Source organism: Nematolebias whitei, chromosome 1, assembly GCF_014905685.2.
Source record: "Nematolebias whitei isolate Nwh7 chromosome 1, NemWhi1, whole genome shotgun sequence".
Taxonomy (NCBI): Eukaryota; Metazoa; Chordata; class Actinopteri; order Cyprinodontiformes; family Rivulidae; genus Nematolebias; species Nematolebias whitei.
The window spans coordinates 44,297,851-44,309,120 of record NC_056498.1 but is presented as its reverse complement, the minus strand read 5'-3'; the positions used below and the strand labels follow the sequence as shown (position 1 = coordinate 44,309,120).

The 11,270-nt window shown below is 43.8% G+C and overlaps 1 protein-coding gene across 1 annotated transcript; it reads left to right on the top strand.

The window, feature by feature from the left end:
• The first annotated feature begins 1,392 nt into the window (after nucleotides 1-1,392).
• LOC119420243 (latent-transforming growth factor beta-binding protein 4-like) lies at nucleotides 1,393-4,325 on the top strand. Its single transcript, XM_037687663.1, has 4 exons — nucleotides 1,393-1,403; nucleotides 1,988-2,043; nucleotides 2,373-4,049; nucleotides 4,252-4,325. The coding sequence occupies exons 1-4, from the start codon at nucleotides 1,393-1,395 to the stop codon at nucleotides 4,323-4,325; spliced, it is 1,818 nt and encodes a 605-aa protein (XP_037543591.1).
• Nucleotides 4,326-11,270: the final 6,945 nt, after the last annotated feature.

The following is an 11,270-nucleotide window of genomic DNA, read 5'->3' as shown; positions in this document are numbered from 1 at the left end:
CAAACAAAACAGTTTATAAAAAATAAACAATAAATGTTTTTTGTTTGTTTTGTTTTTTGAATGTCCAGAGGACCAGACTTAACTTTTTTAGATTAATAAGTAATACATTTATGTTTTTAAATTTAATGAAAAACAAACCTTTAAAATTTAATGACAAAATTTAATCTAATTGTTTTCAAGTCTTATTGTAAAAGTAGTTTCAAAGATTACAGCACAGTGTGATGTTTTGTCATTTTAACATGAACCTTGTCAGAGTCAGAGAGTCAGAGTCAGAGTTTCTTTATTGTCATTCGCACCTCATGTGGTACATGTGGTGGAGCGAAATTATGTACACAGGGTCCCAGTTACATCCAACAATAAAATGTAAAAGAAAAACAGTAATAACATCTAAGATATGAACTAAGAAAAACATCAACTAAATATACACTAAGCACTCATAACATAAAATATTGAACATCAGCACAAACATGAACATGAGTCTGTGAGCAGATGTGCACGCATGAACACATCAACATTGAAACAGATCAGCAGCAACATGAAACAGATCAGCAGCAACATGAAACAGATCAGCAGCAACATGATATGGTTTTCCACAGTGATTATTCTAGTTAGAGATTCATGAGTCTAACAGCCTCAGGGTAGAAGCTGTTCCTCAGTCTAGTGGTTCTACACTTAATGCTCCTTAACCTCCTTCCTGAGGGGAGTGGGGCAAAAAGTGTGTGTGCTGGGTGAGTGGGGTCCTTCATGTGTGCATATCTGCAAATAATAAAAGTGAAGATATTTTTAATACATCTTTATTGTAAAAATCTATACTAAAATGAAAAATACATGGGTTTAAAGCAGCAGGAAGGCAGTAAGGTAGGATTATGAATCAGGTTTAAAAGTTACAGCTTCATTAGAGCATGACATCTCTTCCACAACATCATGTGACAAAGTCTTCAGGGTGTTCTTCTTCTAATACGTTTAGTGGTGGCTAGTAAGTAGCTTAAGGGAGCACTACTGCCACCAGGTGGTAAGACCAGTTGGATTCTAGTCCCCACCTACAGAGCCGGTCCAGAAGTGTAAATGGAAACACAACAGACCCGAGCCGATCTGAACCGACCCGAACTGACCTGATCCGCACTGAGACAGTGGAAAAGGGGCATTTGTATCCATTAAGCAAGAAGCTTATGGAGAAAGCCGGTCCTTCAAAAAGCCAGCACGAAACCACACAATAGTTCCAGTCGAATTCAAGTAATCCATTGAGATCTGGATGAAAGTCCGGTTGAGCTCTGGATGAAAGTCCGGTTGAGCTCTGGATGAAAGTCCGGTTGAGCTCTGGAGAAAAACACAGAATCCCTGAGCAACGTATCCCCGCTTGAGAGGTGACCTGGCTGGCAAGTGGCACTCGGAATGACCGATGAGTATGGAAGTGGTCCTGTTCCCAATTGCTGTCCGGTTCCATACAGCTCTTTGAGCACCGATGTCGCTTTGAAAAAGAACTGAACTTTTTAGTCCGGATCGGGTCAGTTTGATGTTACAGGACTACAGAGAAGCTGATGAGTTGCTGACTGCTGCCACTCGGACCAGGAAGTTATAAAACCCAAAACAATTTCACTCAGATTATTCAGAAGACCCAAGCTGAAGGGCGTCTCAGAATTTACACCTGATTCCTCTGAACTGAACTTGGTGTATTATGGGAAATAAACCGAAAGTGTTTAAACACATGGCCCCTCACCTTAGTGTGAACTAAATCCATTTTCTTCTTTTAATTCAATTCAATTAAATTCAATTCAGTTTATTTATATAGCACCAAATCACAACAAAGTTGTCTCAGGGCACTTTACAGGAACATTCACATACATAGAAAAGCCAATTAGTAAAGTTCTCTATCTAAGGAAGCAGCAGACTCAAGACTCAAGAATCCACTTAATATTTCTGTGAAATGAGTTTCGATCAATTTGTGGGTCTAAATAATGTTTGGCCTTTTTTCTCTTTGTGTTCTCAGGTTTTGTCTCTTCAGGCTGATCGTGCTCATTGCAGGACTGGGCTCCTGCTATGCAGGTATCCAACAGTAAATCTGTATTTACTGTGATCACATGATACCCAGAAGTAATTACTGAAGCTTTTTGAGTACTCAATAATAGACGTAAATAAATAATCAGAAATACTGTTGCACTGTCTCCTTCATGCTTGCTCAAGATGAGAGTTCTGCAATGGAGTTAAATTCAAAGCAGTCTGCTCCTCAGATAAATAGTGTTAAATTATTATTTTTATATTTGAATGTTTCAGTTCAGTGTCCTGAGATGACTTTTGTTGTGACTCTGTGCTAAATAAATAAACTGAATTGAATTGAATTAAATACTGTTTCCTAAGCAGTTCTCTTTTTTCAGCTGTTGTCGACCAGAAGGAGTGTGAGGCTGAAGGCATCCGATGCCATTCTCAGGCTGACTGCATAAAGATTAGGACCAACTTCACGTGTGTGTGCCGGACAGGCTTTCAGGGTGACGGCCTGCTCTGCACTGACATCGATGAATGTCTGAGTCTCCTCCATAACTGTGACTCAAAGGCCCGCTGCAACAACACCCAAGGCAGTTACATCTGCATTTGTCTCAGTGGATACGTTGGCGATGGAAAAAGTTGCCAGGACATTAATGAGTGTCTAACAGCAAATGGTGACTGCGACCCCACTGCCATCTGTACAAACACAGATGGAGGGAGGCAGTGTCAGTGTAGCACAGGTTTTGTCGGTGACGGTTTTAAGTGCACTGATATCAATGAATGTTCAAACCAACGAATCTGCCACTGGAACGCCACCTGCACCAACAACCCTGGCTCTTATGTGTGCACTTGTAATTCTGGCTACAAAGGAAATGGAAAATACCTATGTTTAGACATTGATGAGTGTACTGAGAACCCTCATGTATGTTCTTCTTCATTAGGTTATAAGAGTTGTACAAACCTGCCTGGCTCTTACTATTGTACCTGCAACACTGGCTTCCAAAGTAACGGACAGAGCTGTTCAGACATTGATGAGTGTGCAACTAACATCTGTAGCCCTTATGCAGATTGTAAAAACACCATTGGATCCTACCAATGCACCTGTAGAAGCGGGTTTGTAGGAAATGGGTTGACATGTGTGGATATAAATGAATGCATCGCAGGCAATCAATGTGACCCCAAGGCACTTTGTATCAACAGGTTGGGCAGTTACGAGTGCTCCTGCCTAGAAGGTTACCTTGGAGATGGGCGACAGTGTTTGGACATTAATGAGTGTGCTCAGTCAAACATGTGTCCATCTACTACCACATGTGTCAACACTAATGGGTCATACAAGTGTGACTGTGGCAGCGGCTTCATCTTCAATAACTCCAGGTGCACTGATATTGATGAATGTCAATCAGGCAGCTGCAGTCCTAACGCAAACTGCACAAACTCCCCTGGTTCTTTTTCTTGTCAGTGCTTGACGGGTTACAGTGGAGATGGTTTCACCTGCATGGATATTAATGAATGCTCTCTAATTTCCCGGTGCCACTCCAATGCTGTTTGCAGTAATCTGCCTGGCTCATACAGCTGCACCTGTAAGGTGGGGTATTTTGGGAACGGATATGTCCAGTGCTATGATGTGAATGAGTGTTCTGTGGCTAATGGGGGTTGCAGCAACAGAGCAACATGCATCAACTCTCAAGGTTCTTTCAGTTGCCAGTGCCCATCAGGTTTTGACTTGATTAATAAGACAATTTGCCAAGATAAAAATGAGTGTAAGGAATTGGCTAATCCGTGTGGAGTAAATGAAGTGTGTAAAAACACTGATGGATCCTATGAGTGCCCTTGCCAGACTGGGTATTACCGCCCTGCGAGCAGCATGGCCTGTGTTGATAAGGATGAGTGTCAGGACAAACCATGCCACATCAACGCCACCTGTCTTAACACCATTGGATCATATACCTGTACATGTAAGAGAGGATTTACTGGAAATGGCACTCAGTGTTTGGATATAAATGAGTGTGCTAAGGAGGGCACATGCCATGCCAGGGCCATATGCACTAACTTTATAGGGGACTTCTCCTGTATTTGTCAAGAAGGTTTCAGCGGAAATGGCTTCTTATGTTGGGATGTGGACGAATGCTCCCTCTCTAACACTACCTGCCCTGCCTTTTCACACTGTGTCAACTCACCTGGTGCTTATGTTTGCTCCTGTTTGAATGGTACGGTGGTCTCCAATAACACCTGTGTGCAACCTGTTTCCCTGTGTGATCCTCCCTGTGACAGTGAGGGTCTGTGCCACCGCTCACCTTCTGGATACCAATGTGTTTGTGATGTGGGCTATACTGGCGATGGACTGACCTGCTCTGACATAGACGAGTGTAAAATGGAAAATATTTGTCCTGAAAATGAAACTCAATGTGTGAATACCCCAGGATCGTTTTCTTGCATCTGCAGAAAAGGCTTCACTCTCAACAGGACGCGATGTGTTGGTAAAATACTTCTTTTTTTCATAGAACTCTTAAACAAACCTCATGCTTTTACTAAACTGAAACAGTTTGCAGCTTGTCTGGTTCTGCGTTTTCCTGGACTACAGTTGTGTTCAATAGCATCTCACTGAGCTGCAACCATTGAAGACTAGCGGGTGACACAAAACTATGAGATATTACACAAACTTTCTTTTAGAGTCTCTGTGAATTCTAAACGTTTGTGACCAGTGAGTCGTTTTGTTGCATTTTGAGCAGCCGTATTTGTAACATTACAGTTTAGTTTGTGTGCATGGCTTGTAAAACTATAGTCTTGGTCATGCACACAAGACTGGGGTGCATGACTGGGAACTTCAGGGCTGATGGTGGTTAAAAGACCCAGACTTTCAGGCTGTAGATAGTTTATAGACCTATAAATTCAGGGCTGTCTATAATTTTTAGACCTGGACACTTTGGGTTGTAGCTGATCTATAGACCTGGACATTCAGGTCAGTACGTCAGTTATTGACCTGGACATTCTGTGGCATATAGTGGGTTATAGATCTGGACAATTTGAGCTGAAGATAGTTTATATGCCTGAATGTTATGTTTTATTTTGATTTGGGATTTGTGGCTTAAAGTCTACCGTGATTAATAAGCTGTTAGCAAATATGGTAAGTGTGTGGGCCAGGCTTTTGTATCAAGGGTACACCTCTACATCTCCCTGACTACAAAAATATAACATGGCAGCTGTAAGAAACAGAAATATTTGGTTTAGATTCTGAACAATCAGAGATGGAGGATATGCTTTGTCCATTTCTAATAATCTCCAAGATTATTATGTTACCATACAGAATATTTTACTCTTTTGTAGAGTTTTATTAAAACCGTAACACTAAACTTCTGTCTCCCTCTCCTTTTTCCAGATGTGGATGAGTGTAAGACTAAGCAGAAGAACTGCAGTCAGTTTGCTGAGTGTCTGAACACTGTTGGAAGTTATTTCTGCTCTTGTTTCAGTGGTTTCACAGGCGACGGGAAGAATTGCACTGGTGAGTATCAGTTTCTTCTTATATCCATCTATTGAAATAGTTGCTGTTTTTGCCTCTGTACATGGACTCTCTTGTGAGCTTTCTTAGCAACTTTTGGGGTTGCTTCCCTGACACTGTGCCATTTTGGATGAATTATAGACTTTGATGAATGCCATGACCAAAATGGAGGATGCCACCCAGTTGCTGTCTGCGCTAACATGCCTGGATCCTTCTCCTGCATCTGCCCACGTGGTATGGAAGGGAACGGATTTTATTGTCAGGATATAAATGAATGCAAGCTGAACTCTATCTGGCCACACAACTGCAGCAGTCAGGCATTGTGCCTCAACACTGATGGTTCCTACCTCTGCCAGTGTATAGACGGATACCATGGTGACGGTGTTGTTTGTGACGACGTGGATGAATGTGAGCAACCCACAGCTTGCAGCAAGAACATGACCTGCAACAACACTCCTGGTTCTTACAGTTGTTCCTGTAGTTTGGGAAATGTGTATCTGAAAGGGACATGTGTGAGTGAAGACACATGCCTGAACGCTAGCAGCAACTGCCACATCCATGCTCAATGCCACCCCTACCAGGGTTCTTTCTACTGTCGATGTGCAGAGGGTTATGAAGGAAGTGGTGCTGATTGCTGGGATGTAGACGAATGTGTCCAATCACAGGACCCCTGCCCTGTATTCTCTGACTGCTGCAACACCAACGGTTCTTATATCTGCAAATGTTGGCATGGTTTTCAGGACAACGGGACACACTGTCAAGACATAGATGAGTGTGATACAGGAAACTTCACCTGCCCCGAGAACAGCATGTGTTCTAACCTGCAGGGGAGCTACAACTGTACCTGTGACCTTGGTTTCCTAAGCAACAACTCACTCTGTATAGACATTGATGAGTGTTCCCTCGGCCTCAGGCAATGTCCAAACTTCTCCAGCTGCATCAACACCATCGGATCTTCCACTTGTGAGTGCTGGGACGGTTTTCAGGACAATGGGACACATTGTCAGGACATAGATGAGTGTGAAATGGGATTTTTCATCTGCCGCAATAACAGTACCTGTTTAAACCTACAGGGAAGCTACAACTGTACCTGTGATCCTGGTTTCCGAAGCAACAACTCACTCTGTCTAGATATTGATGAGTGTTCCCTTGGACTCAGTCAGTGTCCAAACTTTGCCAGCTGCGTGAACAACCTTGGATCTTTCACTTGTGAGTGCTGGGCTGGTTACCAAGGCAACAATATTGACTGTCAGGATATAGACGAATGTCTTAATTACACCACCTGCCCTGAACACAGCACATGTGTAAACACCAATGGAAGCTACCAGTGTCCCTGTGACCCAGGGTTCTCTAGTGCCACTGACTTGTGTGTGGACATCAATGAATGCAGTGGACAGGGACAGAAAGACATCTGCACAAATGGGATGTGCAAGAACGTTCTCGGGTCTTATTACTGTGACTGTTTCAGAGGGTTTTGGAGTAATGGGACAGAGTGTGTGGATGTAGATGAATGTTCTGGCTCCCTGAACTCCTCAGTGTGCCAACCTTATTCCACATGCGTCAACGTCCTGGGTTCATACCTGTGTCCCTGTGACGAAGGCTTTGTTCTGAACGGAACAGAGTGTCAGGATGTGGACGAATGTTCACACCCAGGACCCCTCCTTTGTCAAGAACACTCGTTTTGTCAAAACGCAGTAGGGTTTTACAGCTGTTTGTGTCTTCCTGGATACAGAGTTGTTGATTTGAGTTGTGAAGATATCAATGAATGCACAAACTCTTCCACTTGCCGCTCTGACCAGGTGTGCACAAACCTGCCCGGAGGATACAATTGCTCCTGCCCTCTAGGGTACCATGAGGATGGGGGAGAATGTGTTGACAACAATGAATGTGAGTGGTCCCCCTGCCACTCTCTGGCATATTGCTGGAATAGTCCTGGTTCCTTCTTATGCCAGTGCCATGAAGGCTTCGCCGGAAATGGCACTGCATGCGTGGACATGGATGAGTGCATTGTGTTAACAAACCCTTGCCATCAACTGGCTCAGTGTCACAACACTCCAGGATCATTTGTGTGCGTGTGTCAGCCAGGCTTCACAAGCATTGGGTCACTGTGTGTGGACATAGATGAATGCCTACAGAAAAAAGGGTTCTGTCACTCTGCTGCCACCTGCATCAACCAGGCAGGAGGGTTCAGGTGCTCCTGTAATCCCGGCTGGAAAGCGACCAGCAGTAACGGCCATGGAAACAATGGATGTGTGGACCTGGATGAGTGTGTGTTGCCCACAACATGTCCCCAGCAATTATCCTGCACCAACCTTCCAGGAAGCTATGCCTGCTCCTGTTCAGAGGGAAGACCAGTTTGCAGAAACCTGAGTCACACGGGTCAGATATGTATTGATTAATCAATTATGATAACAGTTGATCATTAAAGCCTGCAGGTGTGATTATGCTGTTCTTTTACAACTTTGTCTTTTCTTTTTAGAATAATTTAAAAGAAGAATGTCAGACTTTTTTTATCCACCTTAAAAATATCATAGTTTTACTTTTTTTACGTTAAGGAAGTATTTGTAACTGTACTTGCTTTGTGTTAACATGACATAAAGGGATAGTTCTGAGATTTTAAAGTGGATTTATTGATAAATGTATTTAAAAGTACATCTATTGCATTATATGTAGGGTGACCAGATGTCCCCAATTTTTGGGGACAGTCCCCGTTTTGGACGACCTGTCCCCGGATAAAGCTCCCTGAAAATGTCCCCGATTTGAGTGTTTTATGAACGAGAAAAAAAAAGTTGCATGTAGACGGTTATTACAGTAGCTGGGTGTGCGAGTAAGTTGCGCGCAACAACCGCTGTTACTGTAGCAGCTGGCCGTGCTGCAGCGCTGACGTTACAGACAGAGAAGAAGAAGAGCTACGTGCCGTCTTTGAAACAGAAGAAGAAGAAGAAGTGCAGCAGAGTTTGTCAGCACCGACGGGGAGCTCTGCTGTGGTACGGTATGTATGAATGGTTTTATTTTGTTTGAACTGGGCTGAGCCTTGCCGTGATAAACGTTTGGTCTGCAGTAGGAAATGTTTCAGTGTTGTGTCCAGGTAAAAAAAATAGGGCTGAGATGTGTTTAGTTTTACTAAAGATGAGGACCAAAATCAAGCTTTATTAACAAACAGATCAACAGAAGGCAGGGAGAGCACAGGGAGTAACTGCAGCTCGAGTGAGAGAGAGGGAGAAATAACAGGATGATGAAGTGACTTCAGGCTCAGTTAAACTGGTTTAGGCTTGACGTGTTGAATATTGTACGAGGGTGCACGCGCCAAGGGTTCATCCAAAGTAAGATGTTTTTAGAATTGATTGGTGACTTTAGTTTATATTTTGAGAGCTAGTTATGAGTTGTTTTGCTAAATTATTAAAACTCAAATCAATCTGCTGGCTCCTCAGATAACTGTAGTGTTAACTTTTATACATATGAATGTTTCTGTTCAGATGACTTCTGTTGTGACTTGGAGCCATATGAATAAACTGAAATGATTTGTGAACATAGACTTTCAGGCTTAGGTATGTAGTAAAATATTGTGATCAGCTGTATCAAATACAGCACTGAGGTGTAACAGGACCAGTGTAGACACCTGTCCATTGTCAGAGGCCATGAGAATATCATTAGTAACTTTCACCAGATTCAGTGCTGTGGTGAGCTCTAAATAATTTAAAAAATATATATTTATTATAAGATTATACTAGGATAACCCCAGTTTCTCATCTAAAACGTATCAACTTTGGAGCTGACTTGCTTCTGGTCAAGATGGCGCGTGTGCACGTTTGTCTCTACTTACGATTTGTTTCTGCTGCTTCTGCTGATTTTTAACTCCTTAATGGTGTATGATCACCGAACTTTGCTGGATATTGGACCTTCTGTAAGAAATCTGTCTACTTGGGACTCCACCAGACACAAAAATTTGCCCCCCCCCGCCCTTGCTGTCGGGGATCCCAGCTCACCTGTGTCGTGTTTGGACTCCACCTCTCCGGCAAAAGTGTGCATGTCACCGCGGCCAACGCAGTAATCAGCTGGTGAGACTAGAAGCTGCTGAGATGCTTTTCTCCAGCTGCTTTGGAAAAGTTTGGATCGGTGCATTGCCTCTTTCTTCCGCTGCGTGTGCTGGACCCCACCGATGTCGGGCTGGTACCTGTCGGCAGCGGCCATGATGGAACGAATCAGCTGCACACGCCCTGCTTTCCTCGTCCGTGCAGACGCAGCACGCGCTCCAAAACCTGCAGTCTCTGTGTCCTGACCCGCGGATATTGGATAAGGACGCAGATGTAATTGTTAAGCCCCCGGGGTTGGGTCTTCTTTGGGACTGGAACGATGCAGGATGTTTTCCACAGTGAAGGAACTCTCCTCAGACTCAACTTGACGACCTACTGTAAGGGTTCACCCAGCTCCTCAACACAGGTTTTCAAAAGGCTCGGGCTGACCTGGTCCAGACGTGCAGCCTTCTTCGATTGACATGTCGTAACTCCCTGGTCACCTGGTCCACTGTGATGGATGGAGGAGTTAAAATGGGAGTGGCGGGCACCTCCAAGAATGGAAGAGAGGCATCACGAAGAGCAACAGTATGTACATGATCAGGGGAGGCCAGTGGTGTGATCAGCTGGTCATTGGCGGACTGAACTGGTTGAAAAATGAGTTCAGTTCCTCAGCTCTCTCGAGGTCCATACAGCCCACCCTATCCCTGCTGCTGCAACCAGTAATTTTCATGCCATTTCAAACTTCATGCATGTTATTATCCTCCAGCTTCTTCTCAAGCCTTTTGCTGTATGCGTCCTTAACCTCCTTCAGGCAGATTCTCAGTTCTTTTTGTACCTCCCTCAGCGTCACCCAATTTTTGCTCCTAAATACCATTTTCTTCTTATTAAGAACTTCCTTCACTCCAGCAGTGATCCACGGTTTGTTGTTGGCAAAGCACTTCACCATTTTAACAGGTACTGCCTGATCCATACAAAAGTTCAAATAGTCTGCCATACACCCCACTGCCCCCTCCAGGTCTTCCCCATGTGAGTTAACCAATACATTCCAGTCAGTAGTGGCAAAATAGTCTCTTAGTGCATGCTCTATTTCAAGGGACCACTTTTTGACCTGCCTCGTGGTTACAGTTTGCTACCTTTTCTACCTCCTCCATGCACAGGTTGGCAACAATAGGAGAAACTGGAGACCCCATAGCACACCCATGTTTCTGCCTATAATATTGCTCCCCATATGTGAAGTAGGTTGACTGCAACCTAGGTTTCTCCTATTGTTGCCAACCTGTACATGAAGGAGGTAGAAAAGAGAGCCTTGACGTCCTTTTCAGGGACACCACCAAGTCATTGGTTCAGGTATGTTGACGACACCTGGGTTAAAATTAAATCTCAGGAAGTCCAACATTTTACTGACCACATCAACTCTGTGGATAAATACATCAAGTTCACACGAGAAAATGTAAAAAATGGCAGGTTGGCTTTCTTGGACTGTGAGGTCTCAGTCTCTGATAGAGGACTTTTGCAAACTGAGGTGTACCACAAACCCACCCACACAGACCAGTATGTGCAGTTTGACTCCCATCACCCTTTTCACCAAGGAGAAATCCCACACAAGACAGGCTCTAGAGCAATGTGGATATCCTAACTGGGCCTTCCTGAAAGAAGAAACCCAAACAGGACTCCAGTCAGCCATTAGGTGAAAAGGAGGAACCCAGACCCAGACCAGTGGTCATTCCATATGTTGAGGGAGTATCAGAGAAACTGAGACGTTTATTTTCTAAACATAA

Bases quoted from the DNA above. Each gene is read 5' to 3' on its own strand.
- LOC119420243 (XM_037687663.1), top strand. The intron at 2,044-2,372 runs GTATCCAACAGT...CTCTTTTTTCAG, and splicing joins ACTGGGCTCCTGCTATGCAG to CTGTTGTCGACCAGAAGGAG. The intron at 4,050-4,251 runs GTATTTGTCAAG...TCCCTGTGACAG, and splicing joins CTTTATAGGGGACTTCTCCT to TGAGGGTCTGTGCCACCGCT.